The sequence below is a fragment of the Sus scrofa genome, chromosome 2 (genome assembly GCF_054392235.1).
Source record: "Sus scrofa isolate SSC_HxYL_T2T_F1_AM1 chromosome 2, Sscrofa_HxYL_maternal_Yorkshire_Landrace_v2.0, whole genome shotgun sequence".
Classification (NCBI taxonomy): Eukaryota; Metazoa; Chordata; class Mammalia; order Artiodactyla; family Suidae; genus Sus; species Sus scrofa.
Window position 1 is genome coordinate 150,471,033 of NC_139384.1, and position 15,813 is coordinate 150,486,845.

The 15,813-nt window shown below is 40.1% G+C and overlaps 1 protein-coding gene across 50 annotated transcripts in view; it reads right to left on the bottom strand.

The window, feature by feature from the left end:
- The window catches only part of FAM13B (family with sequence similarity 13 member B), a 96,340-nt gene that overhangs the window by 45,760 nt on the left and 34,767 nt on the right, over positions 1 to 15,813 (bottom strand). For 21 of the 50 annotated variants that reach the window (XM_085014676.1, XM_085014666.1, XM_085014668.1 and 18 more), the window contains 3 exons: positions 4,466 to 4,507; positions 2,825 to 2,980; positions 443 to 575 (listed from right to left, as the gene is read on the bottom strand). In XM_085014676.1, coding sequence (XP_084870802.1) covers positions 443 to 575; positions 2,825 to 2,980; positions 4,466 to 4,507 — 331 coding nt within the window. The remainder of the gene's footprint in view (positions 1 to 442; positions 576 to 2,824; positions 2,981 to 4,465; positions 4,508 to 15,813) is intronic. The other 29 variants (XM_085014672.1, XM_085014674.1, XM_085014673.1 and 26 more) reach the window with 2 other exon arrangements.

Genomic DNA, 15,813 nt, shown 5'->3' on the forward strand with positions numbered 1-15,813 from the left:
AATCTCTAAATCCCTTCTTATATATACATTATCTTATGGCTTAGAATGAAAACGTGCTTTAAGAAAATGTCTTTAGAGTTCCTGCTGTGGCTCAGTAGTAACAAATCCAACTAGGATCACTGAGGACACAGGTTTGATCCCTGGTCTTGCTCAGTGGGTTAAAGATCCAGTGTTGCCATGAGCTGTGGTGTAGGCAGCAGATATGGCATGGATCTGGCGTTGCTGTGGCGTAGGCCAAGCAGCCGCACCTCCAATTCGACCCCTAGCCTGGGAACTTCCATGTGCCATGGGTGCAGCCCTAAAAAGATACACAAAAAAAGACAAATGTATATCAGCAAAGATAGTGAACTACGGCTTCTGGGATCAATGGAACACATCAAGCAATCAGAGCTGTACATCTAGTACACCTAACAGATTTTTTTAAGGTCTTTACATTTCTTACCTGGTTATTTTCTTCATCCTCAAATACAAAATCTTGTTGCATAACTTCATTGTCTAAATTAGTGCTAGTCACAGGTTCTGAACAGTCTCTGTCACTTTCACTGGCATTAATAATATCATCAGCAATACCAATCCTAGTAACAAAGATTAAAAAGTCAGATCAGGCCACATGTTGAATATGTAATGCCTTAAAAATAAATAAATATCAGTAATGATCTAAAACTTTTCCTTATTGAAGAAAACATATCCTTTCATGATTCACATTTTATCTTGCCAAGTTAGATTATTAAGTGTTTATTTATTAAAATTTGTTTCTGTCTCTCCATGAGATGTTGTGAGGAACCTACCTTGTTTATTATCCCTTTGGAAATTTTCAAAAGCAAATAAATGGCTTTAAAAATCATTTATGTGCCAAATGATTTCCCACACTCTAAATCAGTAATGAACTGTCTGCTGATTAAAATACAAGTGCCTAACACTAGGCACCAGGGTGTCCAACACCTTATCAAATACAACAGGAATAGCTTGCTTCTGCAGATACCTTCATCTTTTGTAATTCAGAATACGCAAAACACAGCAGGATTTTGTTTACAAAGACAATACCACTCCCAATGAGAACATGAGTTATTTCCATAATATTGTCTGAGCATGGGCATAGATTTTTCAGCATCTCTAGCTGAGGGGAAACTCTAAGGAATCTGCTTATATTATAACCTTTGAAACATTTTCCTACTATTTCCATCTTTTAGATACCACTTCCTTCCTTCATATTTAACCCAAATACTCCCTACAGACCCACCTCTATCAGTTCTAATAGTGCCTTCAAAGCACACAAGCCAGGGCCATCACACAGAGCTGCACAGGCTGGTGATGCCATCCATGCAAGCCATGTGGACACCTGTAGTTGTACTCTATGGTATTCTATAAACATATCCAAGTAATGGTTTTTATACCCATTAATTTTTCAGTTTAATTTCATATCTGATAGCTAGTCTATTACACTTGACATTTTCTGCCTTTTAAAAATCTAATTCTTGGAGTTCCCTGGTGGCTCAATGGATTAAGGATTTGGCATTGTCACTGCTGTGGTGCAGGTTCAATCCCTGGCTCCAGAACTTCCACTCATAATGGGCGTGGCCAAAAAACAACAAAATTCTATCCAATCGTCTTTTTTTTTTTTTTTTTTTGCTTTCCTATCAATTCTCCAAATTCAGGTACATCTTTCTTAAGATCATGACTTATGCTACTCTGCGGATCTGTCCCCAAAACAAAAAATGATAAGTACAAACTATGAAATCACTGCACTGTGGTCTCAAGAGAAAGGCACCTATATACATACTAAAGCACAGGGATAATACAATACAAAAGGAGATAAAGCTTTTGTCATTTAAAGGTAACAAGTCAGATGAAAAGTAGAGTAATGCCAAATATCACACAATACACAGTACCTAACTTTTAACTTATACAAATTCAACTATTAACAGCTAACCTAAAACAACTGCATGTCGGGAGGGGACAGTAAGTAAAACACCATTTTCCCCAATGACTAGGTGCACTGGATGGAGGCCAGTCTGCTGCCCCTGTACCTGTCTACATAACTGATGTCTCTCATGGTGTGGCCATCTGGAGAATGGAGTACAGGTCTATTTTCTTAAATGTTATTTTTCAGAAGTTCTCTCATGGCACAGTGGGTTAAGGATCCAGCAGTGCCACAGCTGCGGCACAGGCCACAACTATGGTGCCAGCTTGATCCCTGGCCTGGGAACGTCCACATGCCGAGGGTGTGGCTAAAAAAAAAAAGAGAAAGACAAAGTTATTTTTATATAATACAGTCCCTAAAGGTAAGCTTGTTACTCCATCTGGTGTTTAGGGAGAAAAACCTAAACACCAGATTTAACCAGCCGGACTTAACGTTCACTACCTTAATGGAAGACTTACAAGATTTTCAATGTTAAGAAGTATATACAGGAGTTCCCGTCATCGCTCAGTGGTTAATAAATCCGACTAGGAACATGAGGTTTCAGGTTCAATCTCTGGCCTTGCTCAGTGGGTTAAGGATCCAGCGTTGCCGTGAGCTGTGGTGTAGGTCGCAGATGCGGCTGGGATCCCTCATTGCTGTGGCTCTGGCATAGACTGGCGGCTACAGCTCTGATTAGACCCCAGCCTGAGAATCTCTATATGCCTCGGGAGCGACCCTAGAAAAAAGACCAAAAAAAAAAAAAAAAAAAAAAAAAGAAATATATACAAAGTCACTTTTCACACTGACTTTCAGAAATCTGCAAGTAAGATGAGACCCCATTATTTAATAAAAATACAGTTTTTTAAAGATAAAACAATTTTATAACTCAATAATTAACAGTAAAATGTTTTAAAAGTCTCTTACTGGTTATTAGATCCTTCCCCATCACAATTAACACTTCCTGCTTCATTATTACACACCAGACTTTGCTGTTGTAAATTCTTAAGATCATGATCTATGCTGCTCTGCAGATCAAAAAGGTGCTGTTCCACAGCTGCTCTAATCGTTCTTTCTAAAATGCTACAAAACAGAACACACTTTAGTGAGAAGCAGTCACCCTAAATGGATACTTGGCCACACAAACATAAATTTTAAGACCTACAAACAGTTAAAAAAAATTATTATGGTATTTAATTGAATAGGCTATAGTGGAAAAAGAAATATATAAAATGAATACATGATATTGGTTTAAATTTTAAAATGAAATTTGCCCAAAAATAAACACAAATCAATCATGTTACTACTACTACTGAGACAGGAATGATCACTTGTCCCAATAATTCATTCCTCACTCTTAAAGTCATTTAAATAGACTTTTCAGGAATTCCCGTCATGGCTCAGCAGTTACTAAACCCACTAGCATCCATGAGGACACAGGTTCGATCCCTGGTCTCGTTCAGTGGGTTAACGATCCAGCATTGCTGTGAGCTACGGCAGAGGTCACAGACGTGGCTCAGATCCCACAGTGCTGTGGCTGTGGTGTGGGCCAGTGGCTACAGCTCCAATTGGACCCCTAGCCTGGGAACCCCATATGCCCTAGGTACAGTCCTAAAAAGACCAAAAAGTAAATAAACAAACAAACAAACAAACAGACTTTTCAAATACTAGAGCTCCTGTTTCAGATTGGGGATTAAGAACCCAACTAGTATCCATGAGGATGTGGGGTCAATCCCTAGCTTTGCTCAGTGGGTTAAGGATCTGGCATTGCCACAAGGTGTAGCATAAGTCATGGACGTGGTTCAGATCTAGGGTTGCTATGGCTGTGGCGTAGGCCAGTGGATATGGCTCCGATTTGAACCCTAGCCTGGGAACTTCCATATGCTGCAGGTGTAGCCCTAAAAAGCAAAAAAAAAAAAGCTCTACTGACAGAGTTCCCTTGTGACACATGGGCTTAAGGACCTGGCACTGTTACTGTAGTACCTCAGTCCACTGCTGTAGTGCAGGTCTGATCCCTGGCCGGGGAACTCTTATATGCTGTGGGTGCAGCCAAAAAAAAAAACAAAAACAAAAACAAAACTCTATTGATATTTTTCAATAATTTCATCAGATCAAAAAGATCATCTGGAGTTCCCGTCGTGGCGCAGTGGTTGGCGAATCCAACTAGAATCCATGACATTGCGGGTTCGATCCCTGGCCTTGCTCAGTGGTTTAAGGATCCAGCGTTGCCGTGAGCTGTGGTGTAGGTTGCAGACACGGCTCAGATCCCGTGTTGCTGTAGCTCTGGCGTAGGCCGGTGGCTACAGCTCTGATTCAACCCCTAGCCTGGGAACCTCCATATGCCATGGGAGCAGCCCAAGAAATAGCAAAAAGACAAAAAAAAAAAAAAAAAAAAAAAAAAAGATCATCTATAAAAAGTTCACTAATGGAGTACATAAAACACTAACTAGTTTCACTGCCTTATGCGCAATCCTTCCTCTAAATACAATAAAGACACGATTTTAATCTCTATAGTTTAGTAGTTTTTTCAAAAAAATTTTAATTTTCTTCTACAAGTGTACTACTTACTCCTCAGAGGCTGGTAAGATGTTGATGGGAGATATAGGGGCACTGTAATCAAAAAGAGAAATTAGCTATAAAGTTTTATAATACTAAGTGACTACAAAATGTGCTGAAAACTGCCACATTTACCTTGAAACAACCAGAAGAGCATGTACTGAGTTTTATGATTCTAATTTTCTAAAGAAATTATTTTCCACATAACAAGACTTAAATAAACATACTCTGTGGGGAGGGTGAAGGGAGAGCGTGTACTGCTTTATCTGGTGCTCACTTGGAGGAAAACTGACCTAGCCTAAGCCTGAAGGGAAGAAAAAACTAACTACTGGCCCAACAAAAACACCCATCTAGGACAGTATGGAGGCCTCCATGCTGGCCCTATACTCCCTGCTGCAAGTAATAGCATGTATTACTACTCAGAGGATAAGTCTCAAGATACAAAAAGAAAAGGCAAAACAGGTACTGTAATTCAGGTCACTTCATTCACTGTGATGGTAACAGGCTTGCCTTAGCAATTCTGCACTGTAACATCTATAGAAACTTATAAAAATATACACAACAGACTCAGTTTTACCAGTGTTATCATAAGTGCAATTTAAAACCCACAATGAGATATGGATACTATAAAATGTTTAAAATCAAAGTGTGGGTCAGGATGTGAAGCAACTAGAACATTCACATAATACTGGTGGAAAATATAAAATGTTCCAACCCCTTTGGAAAAGTTTGGCAGTTTTCTTATAAAACCTATCAAGTGACCGAAGAGAAATGAAAGTTTAGGTCCACAGGAAGACTTCCGCAAGCACAGCAGCTTCATTCCTAAGAGCCAAAACCAGAAATCAGCCTTAACAGGTGAAGGCATAAACAAAGTGTGGAAGAGCCCTAATGGGATATACTTGGCACTTTTTAAAATAAAATTCATGAACGAATGATATATACAATAACGTGAACCTCAGAAAAATGATACAAGCAAAAGAAGCTGGACACAAGTATCTACTCAATGAGATTCCATTTATATAAAATTCTATCAAAAGGCAAAATTCCTCATATAGTGACAGAATGCAGATCAGTAATTGCCTGGGGCCAGAAACTGGGCAGGCGGGGGTGGGGGGGGTGTTACTGTAAAGAAGCATGTGAAGTAATGGAAACAGTCTCTATCTTGACTGCCCTGGTTGTTAAGTGTGTATATGCTCATCATTTATAAAATGGGTGCATTTTACCATGTAAAAAATACATCTCAATAAAACTGCTTTTCAGAAGAAAACAAAAATCAGTAACAGAAAAATCTAATCTACAATAACTAAAGTCATATAGTGGCTACTCCTGGGGCAGGGAGATTGGTAATATTCAAGAAGGGACAGGAACAGGGACCTCAGCAGTGGTTAGAGAAGTTGAGTTCATTTTCTGATACTTGGATGACCTTATGATTTGTGAACTTTTCTGTATGCATGTGATTCTTCAATAAAAAGTCATTTTTAAATAGTAAAATTAACTTAGTTTTATGAAGATACTCTGTAAAATGTGCCAACACAAACTCTAAACAACATGAGGAAAAAGGTCTACCAGGTAAATATACTGTTAGGATACAACTTATATATGAATCTAAAAAATACAACCAACTAGTGAATATAATCAAAAAAACAAAAAACAAAACAAAAACAAAAAATGAAAAAAGGAGTTCCCATCGTGGCTCAGTGGTTAACAAACCTGACTAGCATCCATGAGGAAGCAGGTTTGATCCCTGGCCTCACTCAGTAGGTTAAGGATCCAGCGTTGCCGTGAGCTGTGGTGTAGGTCGCAGACTCGGCTCAGATCCTGCATTGCTGTGGCTGCAGCATAGGCCGGCAGCTACAGCTCTAATTCGACCCCTCCCTGGGAACCTCCATGTTGCTGGTGTGGCCCTAAAAGACAAAAAAAAAAAGTCTCACAGAAATGGAGAGCAAACTAGTAGTTATCAGTTAGAGGAGGTGGAGGCATGGAAGGTACAATACAAACTACCGGGTGTATAAGACAGGCTACAAAAAGTCCCCATCAGGGCAGAGTGGAACCAAGAGGTTGTGAGTTCCCACCATGGTGCAGTGGAAACGAATCCGACTAGGAACCATGAGGCTGCGCATTCGATCCCTGGCCTCTCTCAGTGGGTTAAGGATCCAGTGTTGCTGTGAGCTGTGGTGCAGGTTGCAGATGTGGCTCGGATCGGACATTGCTGCGGCTGTGGCACAGGCCAGCAGCAGTAGCTCAGATTATACCTCTAGCCTGGGAACCTCCATATGCTGCAAGTGAGGCCCTAAAAAAAAAAAAAAAAAAAGACAGGATACAGGGCGTACTGTACAACGTGGGAAATAATAGCCAGTATTTTGTAATCACTGTAAATGGATCGTAACTTTTAAAAGTAGTATTAAAAATGGCAAACTACTGCCTTTGGAATGCATAAACAATGAGATCCCGCTGTATAGCACTGGGAACTATATCTAATCACTTATGATGGAACATGACGAAGGATAATGTGAGAAAAATAATGTGTGTGTATATGTGTGTGTGTATGAGAGAGACTGAGTCACCTTGCTGTATAGTAGGAAAGTGACAGAACACTGTAAACCAGCTATAACGGAAAAAAATAAAAATCATTTAAAAAAAATTGTATTAAAAATGTTTCGGAGTTCCCACTGTGGTTCAGCAGAAATGAATCTGACTAGTATCCATGAGGATGCAGATTCAATCCCTGGCCTTGCTCAGTGGGTCAGGGATTTGGCATTGCCATGAGCTGTGGTGCAGCTCTGATCTGGTGTTGCTATGGGATAGGCCAGCAGCTATAGCTCTGATTCAAAGCCTGGAAACTTACACATGCTGCAGGTGCAGCCCTAAAAAGCAAAATAAAATAAAATAAAAGTGTTTAAAAATTAAAAAACAAAAATTTTTGAAAAAGGAAAGTAATCAACATAACCAAGAAATGCTAATTTAAAGGATTAATATAAAATTAATGTAAATTTTTGCTGATGTTAATACACTATAATGACAAAGGCTATGAAACAACTATGTGTTGCTGGCAGGAAGGTAAATTAATAAAACTCTTGCAGAAATCAATTTGGCACTGTGTTAAAGAACCCTAAAAGTATGAATGTCTTTGACTCAGAAATTCCACATGTGCAAATCTATCAAATCTAACAAATTTTACCCTAATTTTTTTAAAAAGCCAAAAACTCCATACCATAACGTGTTCTTTGAAGCATGATTTTTTCAAATATTTTATTACAAAAATTTTCAAAACTGCAGAAAAATTGAAACTGTACATAAACCACAGATCTACCACCTAAATTCTATAATTTTATAGAAAACATATAGATGGAGTTCCCATCGTGGCTCAGTGGTTAACGATTCCGACTGGGAACCATGAGGTTGCGGGTTCAATCCCTGGTCTTGCTCAGTGGGTTAAGGATCTGGCGTTGCCATGAGCTGTGGTGTAAGTTGCAGACACAGCTCGGATCCTGCATTGCTGTGGCTCTGGCGTAGGCCAGTGGCTACAGCTCTGATTAGACCCCTAGCCTGGGAACCTCCATATGCCACAGGAATCGGCCCTAGAAAAGGCAAAAAGACAAAAAAAAAAAAAAAAAAAAAAAAAAAAAAAGAAAATATACAGATGGCCAACAGGCACATGAAAAGATGCTAATCATCACTGATTACTAGAGAAATGCAAATTACAGCTACAAGGGAATTGCTTCACATAGGTCAGAATGGCCATCATCAAAGGTGTACAAATGATAAATGTGTGGAGGGTGTGGAGAAGAGGGAACCCTCCAATACTGCTGATGGGCATGTAAACTGGTGTAGCCACTATGGAGAAAAGTATGAAGATTACCTAAAAAAATAAAAGTAAAGTTACCATATGATCCACCAATCCCACTCCTGGGCATATATCCAGAAAAGACAAAAACTCTAATTTGAAAAGATACATGCACTCCAATATTCATAGCAGCACTATTTACTATAGCCAAGACATGGAAGCAACCTAAGTATCCATCAACAGATGAATGGATAAAGAAGCTGTGGTATATATATATGGAACGGACTATTACTTAGCTATAAAAAAGGATGAAATATTGCCATTTGCAGCAACATGGATGGATGCAGAGATTATCATACTTAGTGAGGTAAGTCAGACAAAGACAAATATGATGTGATGCCACTTGTATGTGGAATCTAAAAAATAACACAAAGGAACTTATTTACAAAACAGAAACAGACTCAACAGACATTGAAAACTAACTTATGGCGAGTTACCTTATGGCACAGTGGGTTAGAGATCTGAAGTTGTCACTGCAGTGGCTCAGGCCACTGTTACAGTGCAGGTTCAATTGCTGGCCCAGAAACTTCCACATGTCATAGGCATGACCAAAATAAATAAATATAAAAATAAAGAGTCCTATGGGAATCAGACTAACCACACCTCAAAAAAAAAAAAAAAAAAAAGGAAAGAAAGAAACAAAGAGGAGTTCCCATTATGGCTCAGTGGTTAATGAACCCAACTAGTATCCATAAGGATGCAGGTTCGATCCCTGGCCTCACTCAGTGGGTTAAGGATTCAGTGTTGCTGTGAGAGCCATGATGATGAAAGCAAGGGGACCTGCTTCTCCAAGTGCTGCTGGCAGGCCCTGTCCTCCTGCAGGTGACAGCTGGGCCCCTCCTACATGTCTTTCAGCCCCACTCTTGTGTGAACATTTAGGTCCATTTATTTTATTTTTTTGTCTTTTTAGGGCCATATCTGTGGCATATGGAGGTTTCCAGGCTAGGGGTCAAATCGGAGGCACAGCTGCCCGCCTACACCACAGCCAAAGCAATGTGGGATCCGAGCCGTGTCTATGACCTACACCCCAGCTCACAGCAATGCCAGATCCTTAACCCCCTGAGGGAGGCCAGGGATCGGACCTGTATCCTTATGGATACTAGTCGGGTTCATTAACCACTGAACCACAATGGGAACTCCTCTTTCTTTTCTTTTCTTTTTTTTTTTTGAGGTGTGGTTAGTCTGATTCCCATAGGACTCTTTATTTATTTATTTATTTTGGTCACGCCTATGGCATGTGGAAGTGACTATTATTTTATTGTAGATCCAGACCCTACGCCAGACCTCAAATACCATAAAACCAAAGTAAGAGAGTATATAGTACTGGCACAAAAACAGACATACAGAACAGAAACAGTCCCATGCAAATACACTTGATTTAGAACAAAGGCGTCACTATGGAAAGCAAGGAAAGAACACTCTTTTCAAAAATGAGTATTGTAAGATTTGGTACCCATACTGAAAAAGGAAACCTGACACCCCCCATCTCATGCCACAGGCAAAAATCAATTCCAGGTAGATTAAAGGCCTAAAGAACAAAGGTGAAATGAAAGAGTGTGTATTTAAGAAAAGATTTCTTTTTGTATTTTTATTTTTATTTTTTGCTTCTTAGGGCCACACCTGTGGCATATAGAAATTCCCAGGCTAGGGGCTGAATAGGAGCTACAGTTGCTGGCCTAAGTCGCAGCCACAGCAATGCAGGATTTGAGCCACGTCTGCGACCTACACCACAACAGCTCACAGCAATGCCAAATCCTTAACCCACTGAGTGAGGCCAAGGACCAAACCTAGTTGGATGTGTTTCTACTGTGCCACGATGGGAACTCCATAAAAGATTTCTTAAAGAGGACACAAAAACCATTAGCCAAAAAGGGAAAAGAAAAGGAAATGTGATCAAAGTTAGGAATTATTTATTAGAAGACATAATATGAGGAGGAAAAGGCATAACACAAAGGGGAAAATATATTTACAACACATATTTTTATTTTTTTATTTTTTGTCTTTTTACAGCTGCACTGGTGGCATATGGAGGTTCTTGGCTAGGGGTCTAATCGGAGTTGTAGCCACCGGCCTGTGCCACAGCCACAGCAACTCCAGATCCGGGCTGCATCTGCTACTTACACCACAGCTCAGGGCAACGCCAGATCCCTGACCCACTGAGTTAGGCCAGGGATCAAACCCGCAACCTCAATGTTCCTAGTCAGATTCATTTCCACTGTGCCACTATGGGAACTCCACAACATATACTTTTAAAGGGCTCCTTTTTCACGAAGAAAAACATAACCCAATAAAAAAATAGTAAACAGACTTGAAAAGGTATTTCACAAAACGAACTGGCCAATACACATATGAAAACAAGACAGACCTTATTAAAATGACAATGGAGTTCCCATCATGGCTCATCAGTTTAATGAACCCACGAGAACAAACCATAGTGACATGGGACAACATGAACAAATCTTGCATACAATGTTTAGTGAAAGAAGCTGGACCAAAAACACATAATACAGATTTAATCTTCATAAAGCTCAAAAATATATAAGGAAGTGACTGCCACAAAACGCAGCACAGTCCTTCAGTGAGGAGGGCGGAGATCAGGATTGTGATAGCTACCAGGATGCTTTCAGTGTTTATTTCTAGATGTGGGATATTCGGATATGTGTTTTTTACTAACCTGTACATTTAAGTCCATTTCCATAGGTACGATTTATTTCCCAGTTAAAAAAAAAGCTTGAGGAAAGTAGGTTCCTGACTCCCTCCCCAAACCTCTGAGGTAGGACCCAAGAGTTATTACTAGTTTTAACAAGCACCAGTGATGATTTTTATACTAATAAATTTAAGAAACACAGGTTGAGATCTGTATCTGGCCTACCAAAAGACTAAATTTCAATAGTTTCCAGTTATCTAAAGGAGCCAAACAGAACAAAAGTTCTAATGGTCTTAAATTTAATAGGTAGGCAAGATCTGATGTTTGTTTCCTACCCCTTTTAAATGCTACAGGAATTAAATTTAAAATGTATATATAGGAGTTCCTGCGGAGACTGAGCGGTAATGAACATGAGTAGTATCCATGAGGACGGGGTTCCACTCCATCCCTAGCCTCACTCAGTGAGTTAAAGATCTGGCATTGCCATGAGCTGTGGTGTAGGTTGCAGACGCGGCTCGGATCCCGCGTTGCTGTGGCTCTGGCGTAGGCCGGTGGCTACAGCTCCGATTCGACCCCTAGCCTGGGAACCTCCATATGCTGTGGGAGCGGCCCAAGAAATAGCAAAAAGACAAAAAAAAAAAAAAAGTAAAGATTCTTTGGCCCTGAAGAATAGGCTACGACAATCAAATAAACAGCTGCTTTGAATAAGGAAGGGCCTTTTTACCACCCCGAATAGCCACAGTAAGCAAACCAAATTAACAGATTTTGTACTTTACTGAGTCAGACTGAGGCTACAAAATTGACTATAAAACTGTTCTCTGGGAGTTCCCGTCGTGGCACAGTGGTTAACAAATCCGACTAGGAACCATGAGGTTGCGGGTTTGATCCCTGCCCTTGCTCAGTGGGTTAACCATCCGGCGTTGCCGTGAGCTGTGGTGTAAAGTTGCAGACACAGCTCGGATCCTGCGTTGCTGTGGCTCTGGCGTAGGCCGGTGGCTACAGCCCTGATTCAACCCCTAGCCTGGGACCCTCCATATGCCCCGAGAGCGGCCCAAGAAATGGCAAAAAGCCAAAAAAAAAAACCCCAAAAAAACAAAAAACAAAACTGTTCTCTGAATTTCTGAAGGACAAAAGACTGATTTAGTTTTCAGATTTCAAAGAATTTGATTATTCTTTATTTTCAGACTTTTGCCAAGTTCTGTAGACAGTAAAGCATTTATGTACAAACCAGGGCTAACACACAGTATGGCTATAAAAAAGATTTATCAATATAGTTATGCACCTGCAGCAGAAGCAAAATAACATAAGCACCATAAGGATATGAGTTCTAATTTAAAAAAACACACACAAACATAAACGCTGATAAATTTAAAGCCATAAAGACGATCCAAAAATGCTAGTTATTTTCACTAAACTACCAGACAAGGAAGACCAGACTAAAAGGACAAACAATAAGTCACGAGGATCACATGTGTTTTAGGCTTCAATCAAGTGTTAACATTAAAGACTGTAGTCATTCCCTGACCTTTTTTTTTTTCTCCCTTCTGCTGTTAACTCTATTTTTCAATCTGCCTAGAGTCACACAATCTTGAGAACACAAAATCAATCTTGCAATCATTTATTTCAATTACTAACTTTCTGTAATTCAAATACAATTATCATAAGGAACTACCACTATTTTAATTTTCCAAATGTAAATATTTACTACAACAAACAACACCTCAATAAAAGTACTGGTGCCCTGCTTCACTTAAATCTGGTAAGAATCGCTTTACTTGCAATAGAGCCCTGCAAGCCATTCTGAACACTGTGGCATCTCCTAATAAAAACATCCAGTAAAGCAACTTCGAATACCATAAAAGATGGTAATGGGCTTATGAAAACTTATGAGCAATCCGAGCAGTGGTCTAAATGGAAGCAGAATCCAGCATAAAGAGGGACCCAATCAACAGTCTATAAACTTTTTCACAAGTACTGTACAACTTGGCAGGAGGTAGTAAAAGGGGGACAAAAAATTTTGAATCTGTCTGGAACTCTTACATAAATAGTTTATCCTAAACCCAGTGTAAAGCAGAAAAGCCAATCTGTTTGTTTGCATTAATCACACTACCATATTTAAAAATATAAACTATGACAAATATAACATTGCTAAAACAGATGCATAGTAAATAGAGTACTACTATTTACTCATTATCCATTTTCAGAAAAGCATTAATAGTAAATTTTTCAAATCTAAAATTAGGATAATTCATGCCAGAGTCCCACCAAAATGGCCATTTAAAAAATTGTAGTATCAGGAGTTCCCGTAATGGCGCAGCAGAAACAAATCCGACTAGGAACTATGAGGTTGTGGGTTCAATCCCTGGCCTCACTCAGGGTGTTAAGGATCTGATGTTGCCGTGAGCTGTGCTATAGGTTGCAGATGCAGCTCAGCTCTGGCGTTGCTATGACTCTGGTGAAGGCTGGCGGCAACAGCTCTGATTAGACCCCTAGCCTAGGAACCTCCATATGCCTTGGGTGCAGCCCCTCAAAAGAAAAAAGACAGAACAACAACAACAACAACAACAAAAACTGGAGAGTTCCTGTTGTGGTGCAGCAGAAGGGAATCTGACTAGGAACCATGAGGTTGCGGGTTCAATCCCTGGCCTTGCTCAGTGGGTTAAGGATCCAGTGCTGCTGAGAGCTGTGGTGTAGGTTACAGATGCGGCCTGTATCTGGCATTGCTGTGGCTATGGTGTAGGCCGGCAGCTGCAGCTCTGATTAGACCCCTAGCCTGAGAACCTCCATATGCCACAGTGCAACTCTAAAAGACAAAAAGACAAAAAAAAAGCCCTGTGGTTTCAAACTTATGGTTACCAAAGGGGACAGGTGGGAGAGGGGGGCAGGGACAGACTTGGGGTTTGGGACTGGCATATGCACACTGTGGTATATGGAATGACTGGCCAACAGGGACCTGCTCTAAAGCACAGGGAGCTCTACCCAAAATTCATGCGTAAGTGAATCACTTTGTTGTAGAGCAGAAATTACCACAGCATTGTAAATCAACAATAAAAGTTTAAACATATATATATACATATATATATATATATTTAAAGTCAAAAATAAATGAATAATTGGTTTCAGAGTCCTTTCGTGGCACAGATTAATGATTCAGCACTGTCACTGCATGGCTTGGGTTGCTGCTGCAGGACAGGTTCAATCCCTGGCCCAGAACTTCCACATGCCACAAGAGCAGCCAAAACAAACAAACAAACAAACAAACATACATACACAGACACACACACACACACACACAGTGGTTTAAAAAACACATAAATACATAAATATTTTTTAATACACACACACATAAATATAACAACACCAAAAATCACATATCCCTTTTCCAGTCAAAAGCAAAATCCATTTCTTTACTTTTCACATCAATTTGGGAATACGCTACACCTATGACAAGTAAACTGGAAGATGAGAGTTCTTGCTATGGTACAGCGGGTTAATGATCCAGTTTATCTCTGTGGAGGCTCCAGTTTGACCCCTGGCCCAGTGCAGTGGGTTAAGGATCTGGCAATGATGTAGCTATGGCTTCAGCTCAAATTCTATCCCTGGCCTGGGAACTTCCATATGCCAAGGGTGTGGCCGAAAAAGAAAATAAAAATAATTTTTTTTTAAAAAAGAGTAAACTGAAAGATTCCTCACTATTAGAAAGTTACTCAATAGGTTATAAAAAACCCAAGTTTTAAGGGTATCAGATGCATGATTTTCAGGGCAATGGGAAGGAGGAAGATATCTAGTCAATAATTATTATGCTGATACTTCAACAAATATTTTACTTTAATAAAATTATCTTATGACCCAAAGCATAAATTCTTTTTCCCATCCAACATTTCTTTTCATTTTTCTTCTTTTCATTGCTGCACCCAAAGCATATGGAAATTTCCAGGCTAGGGATCAAATCAGAGCTACAGCTGCCAGCCTACGCCACAGCCACAGCAACACTGATTCAAGCCACATCTTCGACCTACGCTACAGCTTGTGGCAATACCGGATTCTTAGCTCACTGAGTGAGGCCAATGATCAAACCCACTTTCTCAGGGACACTATGTTGGATTCTTAACCCAATGAGCCACCATGGGAACTAGATAAGCGTGTGAATATAAAGCAATAATTTTTCATCTACAAGGTACAAGCTTGAGATGTTCATGAACTTCATGGATAAGACCAAGCCTCAGAAGCAATCAAACTTCACGCTTTTGAGCACCTGTGGCTACCCAGACCCTAAATTCCACCATTTTCTACTCTGACCTCATCTCACATCTCACAGAAATATGGCTATTGGCAAACAATGTACAGAAATAACAGGCGCAAAAATAGGTCAATCAATACAACTCATACACAAATATTTAAACCACTAGTTTTTGAAGGGTGGTCGGTGAACCAAAAGATCAAAACTGTTTTCATAATATTTGCAGGATGATGCAAAACAATGGTAGAAAAAAAATGCCTGGGGTCTCAGCTCAAGTCCAGGCAAACAGTACCCAACTGTACATGGGCAATGCATTCTTCATCACTACCCACTTGTGATTTTCTTTAAAGGAGCCAGTTCTGGACAAAGAAGTAATACATGGAGTTCCCGTCATGGCTCAGTGGTTAATGAACCCAACTGGGAACCATGAGGTTGCAAGTTTGACCCCTGGCCTTGTTCAGTGGGTTAAGGATCTGGCGTTGCTGTGAGCTGTGGTGTAGGTCGCAGATGAGGCTAGGATCCCAAGTTGCTGTGGCTCTGGCGTAGGCCGGCGGCTGCAGCTCTGATTCGACCCCTAGCCTGGGAACCTCCATGTGCCTCGGGTGCGGCCCTAGAAAAGACAAAAAACA